Source organism: Silene latifolia, chromosome 11, assembly GCF_048544455.1.
Source record: "Silene latifolia isolate original U9 population chromosome 11, ASM4854445v1, whole genome shotgun sequence".
NCBI classification, from domain to species: domain Eukaryota; kingdom Viridiplantae; phylum Streptophyta; class Magnoliopsida; order Caryophyllales; family Caryophyllaceae; genus Silene; species Silene latifolia.
In genome coordinates, this window is record NC_133536.1 from 9,864,815 (window position 1) to 9,886,787 (window position 21,973).

A 21,973-nucleotide genomic window follows, 5' to 3' on the forward strand; every position below is an offset into this window, starting at 1 on the left:
ATTACGGAGTATCATAATAGTCCAACGTGGAGTACATTCTTAACGAGTAATTATTGACGGACATGTAAAATGAAACAGTTATGGTAAATTTACTTGCGAAAATTTCAACTGGCTAACAGGTAATAGAATAGCGTAAACTTGAGATATTTTTTTTGAAAATTTACCTAAAACTTTTAAAGTTTTCATTTTTTTTTTCACATGAACGAGCACCTCTATTAATCCCTCTTACTCCACCTCGAGTAAGGATGCTAGTCAAGTAGTCATTTATGACTATTATTATCCCATTGTAAATTACTCCGTAGCTAGCTAGCCAACCTCAATGAACCATACATTCATCAACTAGGTCACAAACTTGACATTTGACAAAAGGATGCTTCCTTAACGAAATAGCGTATGATTATTATTGGAGCATTATCGGATTTTGACGTGAATTGATAAGAACTTATATATTCTCCACATAAAAAGTTCAAGTCTTGTGTGCTTTTATCCAAGTTGGTACTCTTTATATAGCAGCCAATCAGCCATAATGTACCCCCTTGTAGTGTGTCACAAGGACAAAATTAAATAACAAGTCATTTAAATTAAATTAAACCACATACAAACTTGGTAAAGTTATGGTCCTTAGCTCAATGACAATTACATTTGTTTAAACTTTTAACTTTAAGAATAAAATTTATAGTCTTTTGTTTGGAAAATTTTCATTAAACAATAATATAACTCGTATATTTATATAACTTTCAGGCATAATCAAAATCTTAGTGATTAGTTTTCAATATATGAGAATCACATAAAATAGTAGATGGAGTACCGATATTAACAGAACGGTGCAAGCAGTGATGGAAGCAAGATTTTGCTATATATATATGGAGGGCACAATTATTTTTCTCCGGGATTATCCTCCAAGTTCAATATGAATCTTTAATTTGGATTTTTTTTTGTTCCATAATCCAAAATAATTCGGTATAAAGTTAAAAGGCCAACAATTGTGTTGTGGTCTCATACGCCTCGAGTCAATAATTGTGTTGCGCATGCTTTAGCTCATATTACTCCACGTGTAGTCGGTAGTTCGTTTTGGTCAGATGTTTTACCTTCTATCGCAAACAATGCTGTAATCTTTGATTTATCGTTATTAAAGTAATACCCTTGCGGGTGTTTTCCTCAAAAAAAAAAGAATTTGATTATTAGTGGAGTTTTTTAACCATTTGATACCGAGTATATAATATACGAGGAGAAAAAGGATTGTACATCATATGTACTATCTCACACTTAATAACTTTTTGAGTTTTTGTGTATTTTTTTAAAGTTTTATAAAGTTTATAAATTACATTTTATTTTTATGATGTCAAAAATCAATTTTTTTCGAGCTTATATATATAATTTTTTTGAGTTATAGTGTAACTTTTTGAGATTAATATTTAAATGAACTCAAAAAATTTATAATAAGACTCAAAAACTTATCCTAATGCTTAAAAACTATCATCTAATGTACTACATAGGATGTATAATTCACTTACTGAAATATAATGATAACTATAGCACTTGATATTAAATTGAAAATGTCAACTTTCTCTTTGAAGGTTTTACCGTTGAAATTAAACTTGATTTCACTGGGGTGGAGATTAGACAGACTCTCACCCGTCACCACTAGCCCCTTAGATAGAATGTCTACTATGTTAAATCCTGCAATTACAATGGAATTTATTTTTGAAGTTAAAGGGCGGGCACGTAACAACCAAGGCCCGCCCCCAGATCCAACCCTGGGTGAAAGACCTTATTTAATGCAAAGCATGTGAAGATATTGATTCTTCCATTGTCTATAATGCATATTGTACATGTAATTATCGATGAGATTTTAGTCTACTGGTTGAAATCGAGGTATTGTTCATAGATCATAATAAATCGGAAATTCAAACCCCTTTGCCTCATATAGTGATGACATTTTTAAGTTCACACAAATCTTATACTTCCATCAAATCTCATAATCATACAAAAAAGTGCACCGTATATTACATTCTCTAGAACTTGTATACATTCATTAAATTTTGATATAAAAATACACAAATTTAAATAAATTAAAAAGTTCTTTGTACAGGATTTAAAGGAGGTAAACTACCCATAAAACTATTATTTCTACTTAAACAAGATAAATTAGACAAAGAACCCTTAGTAACTCTCTTATTAATTGTAGATTTAGGTTGATTAAATGATTTGAAATTAAGACCACCACCATAACTCCTACAAGCTTTTAATCTCTTTTGATATGGATTTTCTTTCTTTGCAAGATCTTCTAAACTTGTTACTCTTGCTAATGATGTGAATGATTGTGACTTCCCTTGGTAATACTTTGATAGTCCTCTCCTACACAAAATTAACAAAACAAATATTAGATCGAGTTTCAATTTACTGTTTAAAAATGCTATTTGTTAATTAAAAGTTTAAACTGATGGTTGGAGTCTCATATATAATCGATCCCAATAGCTTTGATAATATGTCACGAAATCACCTAAACCAAAAGCTTAAACTGATGGTTGAAGTTCTATGATCTGATACCATGTCATGAAATCACTTAACCAAAAACTTTAGCTGATGGTTGGAGTTTTATGATTACCAGAAGCTTAAACTGATGATTGGAGTTCTATGATCTAATACCGCATCATAAAACCACTCAGCCAAAAGCTTAAGCTTATGGTTGTAATCTCGTGATTGGTTTTATATTCTAACAAATGTTAATAATATAGATGGATGTTTATTAGGTCAAATACCGTCTCATGAAAGAATTTGTATTAGAAAATGAGACTTACTTGATAGGAAGTTGATCCATGAGCTCAGATAAACCAAACAAGGGTCCATTAGGCGAAGTTGAAGACGTTGCATCATCAAGCAAATCGGACGAAGAATACGATTCATTAGAAATGTTCGATTTCTCAAAGGACGACGATGATGATGACGATAATGTTGATTCATTATCACTACTTACGTTGTTGTTCATATCTTCTTCTTCTTCTTCTTCATGATCTTTTCCAATGTTCGTAAACTTGTGTTGTTCCTTATGATATAAACCGATCGTATACTTGTAATCTTGGACAGCTTCCATTGATAAATTAGAGAAAATAATGGATGAAAATTAATTGTAAAAGAGTTGAGAATATATAATAATGAATGAACGAAATATAGATTGAAAGTTTCATGGCTAAGGTTATATATAGTGTATATGATATAGGAGTTTATCCATAATATTTAGGCCACGTGGCTTTGGTGGATTGATGTTTGTATATTGTGTTAGGTCATTGGTTGGTTAATTACAAAATTGCACCGTTTAACGCGGCGTGGACCATGTTATATGTCTTTTATACGGTGCTCCTAGAAGGATTAATAATTTAATTAATATCGGTTTTATGTAATCGATATTGTAAAATCATAATTTAATTTACCTAATAATTAACCCTATTAAAAATAACTTGTCATTAGTTATCATATTTGGGTGAAAAGGTATAAGGGAGTGTTTGGTTCACCCAATATAGGTATGAGGTATGGGTTTGGAATGAACCAAACCCATACCTCAAACCCATGAGGTATGGGTTTCTCATACCCATGGAGGAGGGTAGGTATGAGATTGATACCTATGGTATCAAATTAGAGAGATTAAAAAGTGATAAAAAAAATTGTAAAAAAAATATTTTTATATTTTTATTTGATTAAATTTTATCTACATGATTTAATAGTATAAAAATTATTATTAAAAAAAATAATATTTTGAAGATTTTTTTAGCTTTGATTGATTTCTAACCCCATACTCCCAAAATTGAACCAAACACAAGGTATGAGGTATCAAGTTCCAACCCGATACCACCCAGGTATGATTCCCGATTCCAAACCCATACCCACGCGTGAACCAAACACCCCCTAAATATATTTTGTCAATGGTTTACCAGAGACTTAATTAAAGATTTTATTCTTATACATACAATAACTTTTGACATACTTGCGTATTCCGTATTTACTTAATCTAAACATCACGATACGTTTAATACATTTTTATAAGCCATTTTTAAAATGTTATGCAAGAATTAAGAAAAATCATTAGGATTGTTAAAATATGTCAATATTGATCAAGTATAATAGTTACTCCTTTAAAATTGAAAAAGAGATATTATAGTCTTTGAATGTTGTAATTAATTTGGTGAGTTTCAACCTCGTTACATTGAGATCTCGCAATGTGGATAAAACATTTTACATGGACCCTTGATAATTAAATCAAAAAATTATTATCGACGGGTTTGTCAAACATTTTTTTTGTGTTGGTAAAAATAAGTTTTTTACCGATAGTTTGGACAATCTACTTTAAAAACTCGAACATAATTTAATGGATAGCTAATAGTCGTCCCATGTGTAAGGAATTGTCCGAAGTAACAAAAAGAAGAAAAACAAAGGAAATCTTATCATAAGATTCGAGATTATCTTATCGAAAGTGGGGTGCGTTACTTGACCTTGTTCAATTGTTTATCAACAAAAAATGAATTGAAAGGATAAGCTTTGAATTGTAAGACATATCCATCTAACTTAGGAACGTGTCATCTCGCCGACCATTTTATTTCTGACCAAGTATTTCAAATTACAAACATATTTCTATTTATCTTTAATTTGGGTTTGTGTCGCCATTAAAATCTTTTAGTAAAATGACCTTACCTTGAGTACGTGATTAGTTAGTAAACCATCCAAATTAAGGAAGTAGCTATCTCTAAATTTATAACAAGGTTTGTGTCGGTGTTTGGTAAATTGCATATTGGCTGATATTTGTGAATTTTAATAACAATAATCCATTTTATTAGTGGTCTGCAATAATTAGAGGCAGCAATCATTGACAAGACCCGAAAACACGACACGAACCCGACTCGAAGTTAGCAGGTTGAGATCAAGACGTTTTGACCCATTTAAGTAATTGGCTTGACACGACACCAACACGAAACTTAAATGGGCCGGGTTAGGGTTGATGTCTTTTGACACGAACCCGACACGAATAACCTATTTATTTAAAATTGTCATAATATATTTTGCTTGAGTCAATAATTCAACAAAACAACTTAAGAATTAACATTTTCATTCATCATGTTTGGAATATTAGGATTATAAATTGTAGTTTGTTGTATTAGGTTATTGAGTTAAACGGGTTAAGTGGGTTAAAAATGACCTGCTTAAAGATAAATGGGTTAAACAGGTCGGGTTGGGTTATAGAAAAATTAAATGGGTCGGGTTAGGGTTGAGTCAAATGACCCGTTTATTTAATTGGGTCGGGTTAGGGTTGGGTAGTGGTGACCCGTTTAATATTGACATGAACATGAACACCACACGACCTGTCTGTTTGCCAAGTGGCCCAGGTCTAGCAATAATCACTTCATCATATCAATAATCCCAATTAAATCCAACATAAGCATCATACCTTCTAATAACGAACCAACTGATATTTTTTGAAGTTTATGTTGGAATATTTGATAGTTTTTGGACAACCTAGCTGGTATATTTGAAGTGTAATATTTTCAACTGATGAATCAAAAACTTGGTTTATTTGATTCACTTAAACATAAAAAAAAATATGAGCTGGTTCGTTATTAGAATGTATGGGTTTAGGTTGGATTTAATTGAAATTATTGATAGGATGGAGTGATTATTGCAAACCACCAATAGGGTGGATTATTGTTATGAAACAACCCTACCGAGCATAGGCCCCATGCACTGGATACACGGTGTTTATAGAATTTTAGCTCTTAGTATAGTACTATATTTATAGAGTGTCAATTGACAATTCGTTATTTTTTAACGTTTTTCATCATTGTATTTTGATTTGAGAGAAAAAAAACAATTAAAGCAATACTCATAACATGAAATGTGTATTTTAATAAAAAAAAGTTTTACACAGATTTAATGATATTGTTTTATAATATTTTTTAATAGTATATGTTTTAGCTACAAGAGAGCGAAATTTTTATCATAAAAAAACGTAGAACAAATCTTAAATAAGGAAAGAAAATAAGATATTATATCAAAATAGGGGAAATATTTTAGGCGGGAAAACTTTGAGTTTTTCCTATTCATTTAGTATATAGGGGATTTTGAATCTGATATTTTTGAATTTGCGATTAATATCAACATATTCAGTAGTAGAATCAGGATTTATAATTGGAAGGTGAAAAATTTCAACAAGAGTGGACAAGTAATCTGACATAACGTACATTTGAAAAAAGTACGGAAATTAACTAAAACTTTCGAATTTTTCCTTAATCCAGCCGGCCCGAGAGCCCTACTAAGCATATTAGCCCATAATTGTCATATACTCCATAATAAGTTGTTTACCAAACAATTATTTTTAGTTTTAATTTGCTAAGTAAAACATGCTATTAAAATCTATTATCTGTATATTGCTAAATACTAATGTTATCCGTTATCATTTATTTGCTTCAACTGTTTGACTTAAAATCCGCCTCTGTTTGCAAACTCTTAATATCAAAGGTAAATGTTCGTTATAAAAAATTTAAGGGCGTATTGCACATTCATTAATCTATCAAATGTAGACCGAGTTGTTTAAAATTATGTTGACTCAAGAAACTTTTTTTTTTTGGCAGCAGGGTACAAACTTAATTTAAGGGCGGAGAAATAGACAAATAGAGGATTATGCAAAATAGTCATCAACAAATTGAAAATTACGACTAAATCTAAGGAGATTAAAATGGGACCCTCTTATTTCCACTGGTTTTCGCCGCGTTGTTTCTTCTACACAGGGTAATCAATAATCATGACGTAGATCCACCAACACCATCCAACAATTAATTGTAATAATTTCGTTCCGGTCATTTTTTGTCCTTTAATTTTAACACAAAGACTAAGTAAGAGAGAAAGGGTTAATTACTAAATAACAAGTGAAATAAATTCAGTGTAAATGATCAAATTACCAATCAAGTTCATTCTTTAAATAGAAGAGACAACAATTGATTGAGAGATTTGAGACAACCAAAAATAGAATAAGATAACAAATGATCGGGGCAGAGTGGTATATGACTACCTATATTTTAAACATACGGAGTATATCTGTATAGGTTATACCAAAAATTATTCAAATTAAAGAGAAAAGAGAGTTTCATGTAAATTATTCAATTATATAAAAATCAATAAATAAAAGCTCTATAAATGTAGTTACTTTAGGAGGTGTTTGGTTGGGAGGTTTGGAATGGAATGGATTCTCGTCATTCTATTGTTTGGTTGGGGTGTTTTGGAATGGAGTTAGAATCCTGATGTATTCTCATTCCACCCCAACCCCTTGGAATCTCATACCCACCTCCTCCCCATGGATTCAAACTCCATTCATTCATGTTTATTTTTAAAATGAACCAAACATGTTTTGGAAGGTATGAAATTGGAACCCCATACTCCATGTAGGGATGGAAATGGACCGGATCTGGGTAGGGTCCGATAGGATCCATATCCATATCCGCCACACCAACGTTGGATCCATATCCGACCCATATCTGGTGGATCCAAATTTTCCAGATCCATATCCAGATCCATTTTTAAATAAGTGGATCCATATCCAACCCATATCCACGAGGTCCGAAAAATTAGGATCCATATCCTACCCATCAGGGTGCGGATCCGCGGATCTGGATAGGGTTCAGGATCCGTTGTCATCTCTAACTTACAACTTGTGTACTGTGTTTGTGTAGGGTTAGTAGGGATGACAATGGAACGAATCTGGACAGGGTCCGATAGGATCCAGATCCATATCGGTCACACCAACGTTGGATCCATATCCGACCCATATCCGGCGGATCCAAATTTCCAGATCCATATCTAGATCCATTTTCAAATAAGTGGAATCCACGGGGTCCGAAAAATTAGGATTCATATCCTACCCATCAGGGTCTGGATCCGCGAATCTGAATAGGGTCCAAGATCCGTTGCCATCTCTACTGCCATGGTTTTCATTCCAATCCATTCCATTTCTAAGTAATGAACCAAACGACAGAATATTTAGATCAACGTGGTAACTCCACCGCCGTTGTTTACTTTTTGTGAGTCAGGCATGTGTGAATTGTGATGAGTGGTTGGTTATAGATTTATAGAAGCTCTTAAAAGTACAAACGTGAATGTGTGATGTTATTTTTTTTTTCGACAATTGTAAACCATTATATTAAAAGAAGAACGAAATAAACATCTTACAGGTACATTAAATATCTTACAATCTAACCAGTAGCCAGGCTAACCGACCAGTTACGATGAAGACAAAGCAGTCTGCGAATTTCGCGTAATGAATTACGCGCAACTATTGGGACTGGCCTCTGAGAGACCAGAACTGAACATAATTTTTGCGATGTTACAGCAAAGGTAACACCAAAGGAAGTAGGGAACTCTCGGGTTGTCATAAGTTGAAGCAATGCCTGTGAGTAAGCTGCAAAGGAAGTCGTTGCTCGCAAATAGTAGATTTCAGGCAAGCACGATTCAGTCGAAACAGTAGCAATGTATCCATTCTGAAAAGAACTCCTGCAGACGGATATCTTGTAAGATGAGGAGAAAGTGAAAGTCGAAATAACATTACCTGTCCTACGGTAAAAATGTCGGGAAGGGACATCATCAAGGCGGAGAGAAGGCAGTCGAGTATGTGAAAGGTGTAAAGCTTCAGCTAAATGAAGTATCCGTACAGGCTCAAGTGTATGATCTTCAAAAACAATGGAGTTTCGGGTGAGCCAAATGGAGCGCAAGATGCAGAAGAAATAAAGTAAACAGCTGGAATCCTTGGAGGAAGACCGATGAAGGTATGAAATATGATCAGCAAGCCATCGGGTAAACGAGACAGTTGGATCAGCCATAGATTGGATGCCAAGCGACGAAGAACGCCAAATATGCTGAATGATCTCACAAGATCGGAATAAATGTGTGATGTTATTAGGCAACTAATGCCGGACTTACCATATGTGAAAATAAGTCCTGCTCGTAAGTTATAACAAAATGACCGTCACAAGTTTGTAACGCCTCAAAACTTACTTTTTATTTTAATACTATTTGAGTCGATAATAATACAATTATAACATATGTAAGTTGTTCCAATCACAAGTAAGAATTTGTGATAAAAAAAAATGCCCACTCACGTTGGGCTTTCAAAGAGGGCAATAGTCCATACTAACACAAAAGTCATGTACTCCATCCTACAAGACCGCGCCTTTGCTAATAGCGAGCAGGCCTTATGAGTTATTGGGCTGTAGAAGTACTTAATTGATGGGCAATAAAAGCCCATTCTTATTTTGCGTTGGGTGTTTGCTCTTAAAACCTTATTAATTTTGATCCATCAAGGCGAGCGGATTGGATGAGGTTTCACTGTTTCGATCCTAAATTAATAGGTCATTCCGAGTTTGGGCCGATCTAATCCCGAGGAAAAAGTTTATCGAAATCAGGTCAAATTTTACCGAGTCTAGCGTCAATCGACCTTCAAATGCACAAATACACATCGTATTATGTTTCAAATTGTAAAATGGTCGAGTAATATCAACTGTCAAGTGATACTGAGTTTCATTACCATCCTCTTATTTATACTCCGTATTACATAAACTGATAAACCCCTATACAATTAAGAGAACTATGTAGTAACCATAACGTATATGTAGTATTACCAGATGACGTCATCTCATTCATCTCATTTTCCAATTACGTACATGCGGTACATTGCTTGTTGTTTCCATTTATGCACCATATCACTTCCCTCTGTATAGCTCAACTGAATTCAAATGACGATTCATGTTAGCCATCGGCGAAATCTAAATCATTTTTGCTATAACATGTTAAGAGTAATTAGAGTCCTCAATCTTCTCTAATTATCCATGCCTATAATTGTGTAAATCTTGTTATTAGTTGCCTAAAACTTAGGATTACGTATCTCTTATTTTAGGTAAATATATCTCATGTATCTGTATAAATAGCCTATCAATATGTAATTGTAAATCATCAATAATACAATATCAATTCACATTTCCTATATGGTATCAGGAGAAAGGTTCCTTCCTTCCCCGATTGCCTAAAAACATTCAACAATGTCGTCCGCAACTATCCCAAACTCGGACGAACCCTCGAAGCCACTCGTGCTTCTCAACGTGCATTCCGTTGCCAAATTTGACGGATCCAACTATCGCCAATGGCGACTACAACTTGAATCCCTCTTCCATGGCTATGGTCTTCTAGCCTATATTAACGGAACTGCACCCCCCTCGCAAACTATTACAAACGCTGACAAAACTGTATCCCCCAATCCGGCCTATAATACATGGTTTCGGCAAGACAAATTGTTAGTCGGTGCCTTAGCTAGCACCCTAACCTCCGCCTTAAGCCCTCTCCTTAATCGCACCACCACAACGCGTGAGGCATGGGTGGCTCTCGAGTCGTCCTATGCCCTCCCGTCTCGTGGTCACATCAAACAACTACGCCACAAACTCAAACACATTACCAAAGGTTCATCCTCAATTTCTGATTACATGACAAAAATCAAAACCCCTGTTGACGAGTTAGCTCTTCTCGGCACCATCATCTTTGACGAAGACGTCACTGATCATGTCATTGATGGCCTCGATGATTCCTATCAATCCGTCATCGATGCGGTTAATGCTCGTGATCAACCCATCTCCTTCCCTGCTCTTCTCGAAAAACGCTCAACAGGGAGTTAACCATCGCCCAAACCACTCCCACCCCTGCCGTCTCCTTCCCAGCCGTGGCCCACCCTACTTTTGCCCGTCACAATTCCACCCCCTCCCGTCCCAACCAGGCCTCAAACTCCAACTCTACCCAAACCCCTAACACACCCTTTAAGGGGAAATGTCAATGGTGCTCGCACCAAGGACATACCCTCTATTATTGTCAAATCTTCAAATCGTTGTACCCTAATATCCAAGTTCCTCGCTACACTCGCAATCCTACCACCACTTCCGCCCCTCAAGCCAACCCCACTGCTCTCAACCAATCGATTCCCTCCCCTTGGCTTCTCGACAGTGGTGCGTCTCACCATGTCACCACTGATCTCGAGAACCTCGCCCTCCACTTCCCTTATGACGGTACTGATGAAATTGTTATTGGTGACGGGTCTGGGCTTCCAATCACTACAAGAAAACACGACAAAGGCGACAGACATACTACAGTCGCCAAATTGGCGACAGAAAAAAAAAAACTGGCGACCACTATCCGTCGCCAATTTGGCGACTAGACCTTTTTATCCAAAAATCCGTATGAAATCCACGGGCGACGCAATATTATCCAAATTGGCGACCGAAATCAGTCGCCAAAATTGGCGACCATTACCCGTCGCCAATTTGGCGACCAAAAACGGTCGCCAATCGTCTGTATATTTTTTTTTTGCCAGATTCTTCACCCCGTCCCCTTCATTCACTTCAATCAACTTAAAAAAAAAAAAAAAACGCCCAGAAATCCGACGACCCGACGCCACCACCAACTACAACGACCACCGGACGCCACCACTCGCCGCCGCCATCCGCACACTACATCCCTACCGACCCTTTGTTTATAATAAAGGTTTGTTTTCGACTCAAATCGATTTAATTACTTCAATCCTTCATATTTTGTTTAAGTTGTGATGCTTATTTAGTATCTAGTTGTAATTTATACATTAGTGATGCTTATTATTGTATGTAGTTGTAATTTAATTAGCATTTTTGTTAATTAATTTGAGTTAGGGTTAGAAATTGGGGTTTTTGTTAAATTAGTAATGTGATTTGATTAGGGGATTGTATAAGGTAGTATAGTTTTATGAAGGTAGAAATTGGGATTTTTGTTAAATTAGTAATGTGATTTGATTAGTGATGCTTAGTTTTAGTAATATTGAAGTAGTATTGTTGAAGGTAGTATAGTTTTATGAAGGTAGTATAATGTTAGGATTGTATAAATTTGCCTTATAATTAACCAAATTAAGTTAGAATGATTTAATTAGCATTTTTGTTAATTAATTTGAGTTAGGGTTAGAAATTAGCATTTTTGACCACTTGTATAATTAACCAAATTAATTAAGTTAGAATGATTTAATTAGCATTTTTGTTAATTAATTAGCATTTTTCTTGAATGGAATGAGCATGATGTATAAATTTGTTAAATTAGTAATGTCATTTGATTAGGGGATTGTATAAATTTGCCTTATAATTTTGACAACTTGTTTAATATATAATGACCTAGTACCCGTTCAAGAATTACTCATTAGGAGCAATTCTTGAATAGTCCCCATTTTGGGATTGTCTTTTAATGCGTTTCAAGTCACTTAGGTAGTAAACACATAGTTGTGATTTTATTAATGAGAAAAGAATTTGGTTGCAAATTTCTCCAATGTTCTCTGAATACATATGTGGAATATGTATCTTTTCCACATTGTGTATTTGGAGAACTAAGGGGAATTGCCGAATTTTTTTCTCATTAATAATTCACAAATGTGTGTTTGCTAGTGACTTGAAACGTACATTGATGGGTTTAGGTTGGAGTGATAAGGACCCAATTGAAATCTTGAAATTAGCATAAAATGGAGGATGAGATAACCATTGCTTTTTTTGTTGAAATTAAATATTATTATTTAAAATGGTTAGTTTGCTATATATTGCTTATAGATTAAAATGAAGAGATCCGAACGTAAATGGATGTACGAAGAAAGAGTAGATAAGAAGAAACGTCCTATCGCTAGATTTGTAAAGGGAGTTCGTGGATTTATTGAATTTGCTAGATGTCAAGATTCATATGATTTGGAACAACATAAACTTAGGTGTCCTTGTACTAAATGTAAAAACTTAAAATATTTATTTGACATTGAAGTAGAAGAGCATCTTGTTACAAATGGTTTTTTTCCAAACTACTACAATTGGATCTCCCATGGAGAAAAATATTATCCCGAAGAACCTCAAATCCAACAAAATGAGAACCCATATAGAGAAATGGTACTTGATGCCTTTCGGTCTAATGATTTCATTAATGACGACCGTGTACCAATGATTGATGAAGAACAACCAAACCCAAGAGCAAAAGCCTTTTTGGACATGCTAAGTACTTCCGAAAAACCTTATATGAGGGGAGTAGAATGACATTGTTACAAGTTGCATCCAGGATAGTTTCTTTAAAATGTGAGTATAATATGCCATTTAAAGCCGTTGATAGTATTGCTACGTTGGTTGAGGATGTTATACCCGATAATAATGTTATGACCAGAAATTTCTATAATACCAAGAAAGTGGTCAAAGGTCTTCAACTTCCACATGAAAAGATTGATGCATGTCCTAAAGGATGTATGCTTTTTTGGAAAGATGATGCTTTGCTTGACAAATGTAAGAAATGTCAAAGGGATAGATATGAGACAAGTGAAGGAAATATTGTTTTTAAGGGGAAGAAGGGTAATAAAAGGAGTGGAAAGAGAAAGAAACCAATATCAGAAAACACATTAATTTATTTTCCATTAGCTCCTAGACTTCAAAGAATGTATGCCACGAAAAATCTTGCCAACCAAATGAGATGGCACAAAGAAAATCCTCGTACACCAGGAAAGATGTGTCATCCGAGTGACGGGGAGGAGTGGAAGCGTTTTGATAGGTTATATCCCGATTTTGCCGAGGAACCTCGCAATGTGAGACTTGGCTTGTGTACGGATGGGTTTGACCCTTTTGGTCAGTTTGGTAGAAACTACTCGTGTTGGCCCGTAATGACCACGCCGTACAACTTACCTCCTTGGCTTTGTGCGAAAAGACAATTTATTTTCCTCTCTTTACTTATTCCCGGTCCTGATAACCCAAAAAACCATCTGGATGTTTATTTACAACCGTTGGTGGAGGAACTGAAGTATTTGTGGGAAGTTGGTGTAGAAACATTTGATGTGTCGAAGAAGCAAAATTTCCAACTAAGAGCTTCATTGTTATGGACTATAAATGATTTTCCCGCATATGGTATGCTATCGGGATGGGCAAACCGGGCGAAAGGCATGTCCTTATTGCATGGATAGGAGTAAAGCATTTTATCTTCCTAATTCCAAAAAAATTAGTTGGTTTGATTGTCATAGATGTTTCTTACCGGATGGACATATTCATAGAGAGAACAAGAAATCTTTCTTAAAAGGTAAGGAGGTGCGTGACAATGCTCCGGTTCGACTCCAAGGGGATGAGATATGGGAGGCTGTACGTGATTTGCCAACAACTGTCGATGGCCAACCAACCTTGAGCGCCTAGTTTGGCAAAGGTATAATGACATTGGCAAGAAGAGGCTAAGGGACAACATGTATAAGGTGTCTAAGAGGAAGAAGGCGCCATCTTTCATGAAAGGTATTTAGTTTCTTTTAATACCCGTAATTAGTTAAAATTCATTACATATTTTGAAAATATATTAATTAATAATTGTTATTTTATTGATTACAGGTTCGTCATATGAGGAATATACCAAGTACCGGAACAGTCCTGAGTTCAAGGAAGCATCGACCCGGAACAAGATCAACAGGAAAGGAGGAGATAAGGATGCGGAAGTTGAGCCTACTCATTATGGAGGGTCTCAATCTTTTCATGATCGTGTGGTGTTAGATGTAAGTTATTTGTCTTAGCTTTTAATTTAATAGTCTTCTAATTTAATTAGTCTCATTAATTATCATGTTTGAGTAACAATTTCCTTGTTTTTTTTCCGGAAGACCAAGAAGAATAAGGGTAAGGTACCCACGATTGTTGATCTCTTTGTTGACACTCACGCAAAGAAGACAAGCAAGGGCAAGTTGATCTTCGCGAAGGAAAAAGATCAACAGTTATATGTAAGTGTCAAAAAATAAAAATTTCTTAGCTTTTTAAAGTATATGTTTTATCAATTTTTAGATAAGTAACCTCTAACCATTAATGTTTTATCAATTTTTTAGGAACAATTCCTTGTCCGTAGGAAGAACAACCCGGAAATTGATGACAATGAGCTATGGTTTGATCTTGTTGAGGGGTTCCAAAGAGGAGATGTGTATGGAGCCGGGTCGGCAAAGGAGATTTTCTATCCTCCTACAAGAAGAAGAGGGTCAATTTCCTCCCAACAACAACCTTATACCCCAAGTGTCGTGAGTGTGCTCCAAGCTCAATTAGCCGCCAGGGAGAGGCAGGATGCCGAGAGGGAGAGGCGGGATGCCGAGAGAGATGCTGAAATTCGGAAGATGAAGGAGGAAATGGACCGGATGAACTCCTTCTTCGCCAATTGCAACACTGGGTGGCGCCCGCAACCAAAGGATCCTAGAGATCCTAATCATGGAGGTGGTAGTGGAGCGGGAGCAAGTTTCCCTGTTATGTAGTTTTTTAGAAAACATGTTATTCCCGGATAATGTTAGATGACCAAAACTCGTAGAACTCGTAGTTGTGTGTATGGAACATGATTTTCTTTATCAAGTTTGGTTGTGTTGGCTTCCCATGTGTTCTCTCTTTGGAAATGTTGGTTTATTTGCGAGGTTTTTACGTATTTGGCTAGGTCAAAAACGATTTTTACGCTTAAAAAAATGTAAATTTGGCGACGGATACTGGGCATTTGGCGACGGGAAACCGTCGCTAAGTCTCTGATCATGAATTATTTTTATGGGCATTGGCGACGGGGAACAGTGGTTTTGGCGACCAACAGCTGTCGCCAAATTGGCGACCAACATCTGTCGCCAAAATGGCGACCAAAATCCGTCGCCTTTTTTAAAAATATGGAGATGACGTGGATTTTAGTAAAGCGACTAATAGCAGTCGCCTTTTTAGCGACTAATGACAGTCGCCAATTTTGGCGACGAATTTCGGTCGCCCGATTTAAAAAATTGATCGCCAAAATTGGCATTTAACGCTGTCGCTAAAAAAGCGACCAAACCCAGCTACGAAGTGCGGGCGACGGGTCTTAGTCGCTTTATTCTTAATGGCGACTGTTCTCAGTCGCCTTATATGGTCGCCAATTACCTTATTTGTTGTAGTGAATTCAAAATACCGGTTCTGCTCTTTTATCCTCTAAGTTTAAATTACAAAATGTTTTTCATGTACCTTTAATGCACAAAAATATCATTTCCGTCTCTAAATTTTGCACCGATAATAATGTTTCAATTGTTTTTAACTCGGACTCTTTTGTTGTCAAGGCACATGATACTGGTGCAATTCTCTTCACCGGAGCAGCAAAGGACGGAGTTTACTATTGGCCGTCGTCGTCCCCGCAAGTCCACGCCACCTCCACGAATAAACCCGATCTTCACCATCGATTGGGACATCCTCATCTTTCAGTTTTTAAGTCTATTTGTTCTCACATGAATGTTACATCTGCTAGTTTGGATACTTCTTGCAATGCCTGCCAAATTTATAAAAGTCATAAACTCTCTTTTAATGTGTCATCGTTACAATCTAATTATCCGCTTGAAGTAATTTTTAGTGACGTATGGTCATCGCCAATTCATTCCATCACTAACTTCAAATATTATGTTATCTTTGTCGATCACCATACAAAATTCACATGGTTATTTCCACTTACAAAGAAGTCCGATACACATTCTACTTTCTTGGCTTTTAAAAATTTGGTAGAAAAACAATTCTCTCAAACAATAAAAACATTCTATTCCGATAACGGTGGTGAATTTGAGAAATTAAAACCCGACTTTGCTAAGTTTGGCATTCAACACTTAACTTCACCGCCTCATACACCCGAACATAATGGACTTGCGGAACGACGACATCGGCACATTGTGGACACCGGTCTTGCTCTCCTTTCCCATTCCTCTATGCCTCTTGTGTACTGGCCATATGCCTTTCAAACTGCTGTTTATTTAATCAACCGTATGCCCACCTCCACTCTCAACAATGATTCACCCTACTTCCGTCTTTTTCGAACCATCCCCAAATACAACAACTTTCGGAATTTTGGGAGCCTATGCTATCCATGGCTCCGCCCCTACACCGCTCATAAACTCGATGCCCGCTCAAAACCATGCGTCTTCATTGGTTACTCTCCCTCCCAACATGTCTACTTATGCCTCGACCCAACCACCAATCGCTTTTACAGTTCTCGTCATGTAAAGTTTGTGGATCAAACCTACCCATTCGCCACCTCCTCCCCATCCCCATCCCTTCCCTCCTATGATGAATGGTGTGATTTTTCACTTCCTGTCCCTGAGCCTTCCCCTTCTTCCAACCCGAACTCACCTTCCCTTCCCTCTACCACTACGCCCTCCTCCCCTGCCCCACCAGAAGACTCTCCCACTGCCCCACCAGACAACTCCTCACCTGCCCCACCAGAAAACTCCCCCTGCCTCTCCTAATCCTCCTACCGCCACCGCTGCTGCTAACCCTCCCCCACATCATGCCACACGTGCCTCCCATGGTATTTACAAACCCATCGACAAACTCAATCTCTCGGCTCAACTCACCTCCACCGAACCCAAAACAGTTAAACAAGCTCTTGTTGATCCCGTATGGCGTGCCGCCATAGAGGAACAATTTTCTGCCCTTCAACGAAATCAAACGTGGGAACTCGTCCCACCAGACTCCTCTCAAAATCTTGTTGGTTGTAAATGGGTCTTTCGGGTCAAATACAATCCCGATGGTTCCATTCACAAGCACAAAGCCCGTCTCGTTGCCAAGGGTTTCTTACAACGGCCCGGCATCGATTACACCGAAACTTTTAGTCCAGTAATTAAACCAGCTACGGTCCGTCTAATACTTAGTCTTGCCGTTACTAACAATTGGCCCCTTCGTCAACTCGACATCAATGATGCGTTTCTTCAAGGAACGCTCACTGATACAGTTTTTATGGCCCAACCACCTGGTTTTGCCGACCCATCCAAGCCCCATCATGTGTGCCGTCTTCGCAAAGCTTTATATGGACTTAAGCAGGCTCCGCGGGTTTGGTACACGGAGCTTCGCTCCTTTCTTATATCTGCTGGGTTCAAGAACTCTGTTACTGACACTTCTCTGTTTATCTATCATGGCTCCTCTACATTATTTGTCTTGGTGTACGTGGATGACATCATTGTTACAGGTTCTTTTGCCTCGACGGTTTCGAAGTTCATTGACTCTTTATCAGCTCGTTTTTCTCTCAAAGACCTTGGCCAACTGTCATACTTTCTTGGTGTCGAGGTTCAACCATGCTCTCAAGGGATATTCTTAAATCAACAAAAGTATACATCTGATTTGCTTGCTAGAGCTCACTTGTCTGATGCAAAATCCGCCTTTACACCCATGGATTCGGTTCTCAAATTAAATCTTCGTGATGGTCCCCCTCACGAAAATCCCACTGAGTATCGTGTCCTTGTCGGAGGTTTGCAATATTTATCTCTTACCCGACCTGATGTTGCCTTTGCCGTCAATCGATTATCTCAATTTATGCATGCTCCAAGCACTTGCCACTGGGCTGCTCTTAAACGGCTTCTCCGGTATCTCGCTGGTACTCTGTCACATGGTATTATTATTCATCGTGCCTCCCCTATGGTGCTTCATGCCTATTCCGACTCGGCCTGGGGTGACAATGAAGACGACCTTACTTCGACTGGTGCATACATTGTATATCTTGGTCGAAATATTATTTCCTGGAGTTCTAAAAAGCAACGCACTATAGCTCGGTCTTCTCTTTGAAGCGGAGTATCATTTGTGTTGCAAATGCAAGTGCGGAATTAACTTGGCTGACTAGTTTAATTTCAGAAATTAATGTCACTCTTCCATCGACTCCTGTGGTTTACTGTGACAACATTGGTGCTACAAATTTAAGTGCTAATCCCGTTTTCCATTCTCGAATGAAACATGTGGCCCTTGATTTTCATTTTATTCGTGAGAAGGTCCAAGCTGGTTTACTTCGAGTTGTGCCTATTGCTAATGATGATCAGCTTGCTGACGCCCTGACCAAACCACTACCTCGGCCGCGCTTCACTATGTTAATGTCCAAGATTGGACTTTCCCAAAGGCCGTCCATCTTGCGGGGGGATGTTAAGAGTAATTAGAGTCCTCAATCTTCTATAATTATCCATGCCTATAATTGTGTAAATCTTGTTATTAGTTGCCTAAAACTTAGGATTACGTATCTCTTATTTTAGGTAAATATATCTCATGTATCTGTATAAATAGCCTATCAATATGTAATTGTAAATCATCAATAATACAATATCAATTCACATTTCCTATATAACATACATTACCCCACCATAGTTGGACCATTAACCATTAACCCTAAACCCTAAAACCCTAAACCCTAAACCATTAACCAACATCTCATGGTATGCTAGGGCGTTAGGCAGCAAATCATATAAGACATTTAACGTCCAAGCCACTAGTTCTTTTGGGCCTATTCATGATCATAATAGGTGAAAGTTGGACCAGACTAAATTGGGCTGACGGGCAAAAGTCATTTACACACAATCTCGATGAAATTTCCCTATGTTATTTCATCGAGCGCATATTTAGAGAAGGCAATGGATCGTGCCGTCCCAACCCGTCATGCCTAGCCACAATTTTGGCCCGGCTCAGGCACGGTCAATCGTGCTTTCGGACCGAGTCGTGTTGAGCCGGCCCGTTTTTTCCACTTCCCCATCACAGCCCGGCCCGAGCAAAGTCGTGCCGCCCGTTGTGGTTGGGGTATTTTTAATAGTTTTTCAATTATTTACCCCGGCCCTAAAACCGTCTCGCGTAGCCCATCGTGCGTCGTGTCAGGCAGGGCCAGGGCTTAGGCACTGGTTTTTTGGAATATTGGTGTCGCGGTCTTGCCGAACCCGGGCCATCTTCTTTCTTCACTGTACACGTGTCGCCCGCCTTGGCCCGGCCTGAAAAGCCTACTCTAGGCATATTACGTAGTTTAATAATAATGGTGAAAAAAATATAAGCATATTATGTAGTTTAATACTCCCCTCATCTCAGTTACAGTTGCCTTATACACGATTATTAAGGTAAGGAGGGGGGATTGAGTTTACAATTATTAAAAAAAATCAAAAGCAACTTGAAATAAGGAGAAAATGTCATGATCCCACCTACATGAGTTGGTTTATTTATTAGAAAAGAAAAGTGTAATTATAAACTGAAACACCAAAAAAAAAAAGTGTAAACCATTGTCAAAGATAGAGAAGGTTTGTGGGATGACATGTCCATAATTTTAGAGGTTTGTCAACAAACTTCTATTGTTGGTGATGAGTGTTGAGGTTCATGGATGTGAGGGGTTATAAATTAGTAACCAGGTTTGTGGAGAGAGAATGTAAGAGGAAAAAAAGTATAGTGGGCCATAATATGAACCTTGAAGAGGTTTATTACTTTATTTGTTGTTGGTAAGAGGTTTATAGGTAAATGAGTTTGTAAATTAACTTATGTGGCATGAGAACAAACCTCCTAAAGGTTCATCTATTGCTAATGCCCTAATGTTACTATGTTAGACATAAGAGTGAAAACGTTTAGGTCCATATCAGGAAAATATATCGAATCGAACTATTTGGTCTCAACCATTCAATGAGATTTTGTGTCTATTCATTTAGGTATGATTTTCGTTTCTCTTTTTTTGAACTGTTCGGTCTAGTGTGATTCAGAACCCGTTAATTTAAGTTCAGACCGAACTTTATATTTTTTTCGAGACTAAATATTACGGTGTATAATTTTTTGGAAGGAACTGAAAGATTTTTCTTGAAAAAATCATTATGAACTCGGTATTAGTCACTATTTAAACTTTACTAGTAGTTTGATTATTGATCGTATATGATTGCGGAAATTATATTCATTTATCGAACAGGTAATAGTGAGAAAATATGGTTTTTGGTCGTCTAGGACGGGATCAAATCGGACTCAATATATCGGATTCGGCTTGATCCAAGACCAAAACTTTTAGATACGGTCTTCAGTCCACCGTATTTTTAACTTCGGTCCATTTTCTTTTGGTCTGGTTTTAAACCGATGCTCACCGGCCCTAGTAAGACATGAGATAAAAAGGGAGTTGTTATATAATGCCCCTTTTGTTATTCATTAGTCATCTCGCATTCTCGCCCCTACTTTTTCAAAAAAAATCACTTTTGCTCTTTCTTTTATTTGTATGTTTGAATGCCGTTAATTTTTGTTTATATGATTAATCGATAATTGATAACAACGATTAATTTAGTAATAAAAAGATAACGATTAAAAACGAAAACCTTGAACAACCATAATTTTGTGCTTAGATGTTGATTTCGACGAATTTTCTTCAAACCGCTTATCTCGACAAGACGAACAGTTGAAATGACACAATGGAAAAAAGTTGAAAATTTTGCTTAGTCAGATACCCTAGCGCAAAATTATGACCGTTTAAAGTTATTCATTTTTATCCTAATTTAAAATTTGTTGTTGTCGTTGTTGGTAATTTAATTCATCATCTTTGTTGTCCCAGTTAGGCCCTGTTCTTTTGGACTTAAAGTCACTTAATTTCAGTTCACTTCAGATCCTATAAGTTCAGATCCTATAAGTTTGATTCGAGATCCTATAAGTTCGATTCGATTCGAGATCCTATAAGTTGATTCGATTCGAGATCCAATAAGTTCGATTCGAGATCCTATAAGTTCGATTCGATTCGATTCGAGATCCTATAAGTTGATTCGAGATCCTATAAGTTGATTCGAGATCCTATAAGTTTAGTTCAGTTCAGATCCTATAAATTTAGTTCAGAAAAGCTATATACGAAGTATTATTTTTAAAGACCGATATAAAAACATTTGACATTAATTATTCGATACATACATTATTATTTAAAAAAAAAAAATCACTCATCTCATTAATAATTTCAGCATCACAATAGATTTGGGCATGTTTGATAAAAAGCGGAATAAGGCCATATATTAGGTACGAAACAAAATAGTCAAAAATATTTGGCGGGGCAATGGATCCGTTGTTGAGAGTGGTAATGAAGATGAAAGTGATGAGTATTATGATAATATGGAAATAAATGATTAGAAAAAAAAAGATATAATATGTGATTTATTTGTTATTGTAATGTAATCGACTAATCG

The 21,973-nt window shown here is 36.8% G+C and overlaps 2 protein-coding genes across 2 annotated transcripts in view; one reads left to right on the top strand and one right to left on the bottom strand.

The window, feature by feature from the left end:
* LOC141610949 (nuclear poly(A) polymerase 4-like) overlaps positions 1-21,973 on the bottom strand; it is a 125,009-nt gene that overhangs the window by 38,509 nt on the left and 64,527 nt on the right. The window lies entirely within an intron of this gene.
* Positions 14,223-15,424, top strand: LOC141612691 (uncharacterized). Its single transcript, XM_074431486.1, has 4 exons — positions 14,223-14,324; positions 14,418-14,578; positions 14,681-14,797; positions 14,900-15,424. Exons 1-4 carry the CDS (start codon positions 14,279-14,281, stop codon positions 15,311-15,313), a joined length of 738 nt encoding a protein of 245 aa, XP_074287587.1. The 5' UTR covers positions 14,223-14,278; the 3' UTR covers positions 15,314-15,424.

Excerpts from the sequence above, each read along its gene's own strand:
- LOC141612691 (XM_074431486.1), top strand. The coding sequence starts at position 14,279 with ATGTATAAGGTGTCTAAGAGGAAGAAGGCGCCATCTTTCATGAAAG. Across the intron at positions 14,325-14,417 it reads GGCGCCATCTTTCATGAAAG|GTTCGTCATATGAGGAATAT; the intron begins GTATTTAGTTTC and ends TATTGATTACAG. Across the intron at positions 14,798-14,899 it reads AAAAAGATCAACAGTTATAT|GAACAATTCCTTGTCCGTAG; the intron begins GTAAGTGTCAAA and ends TCAATTTTTTAG.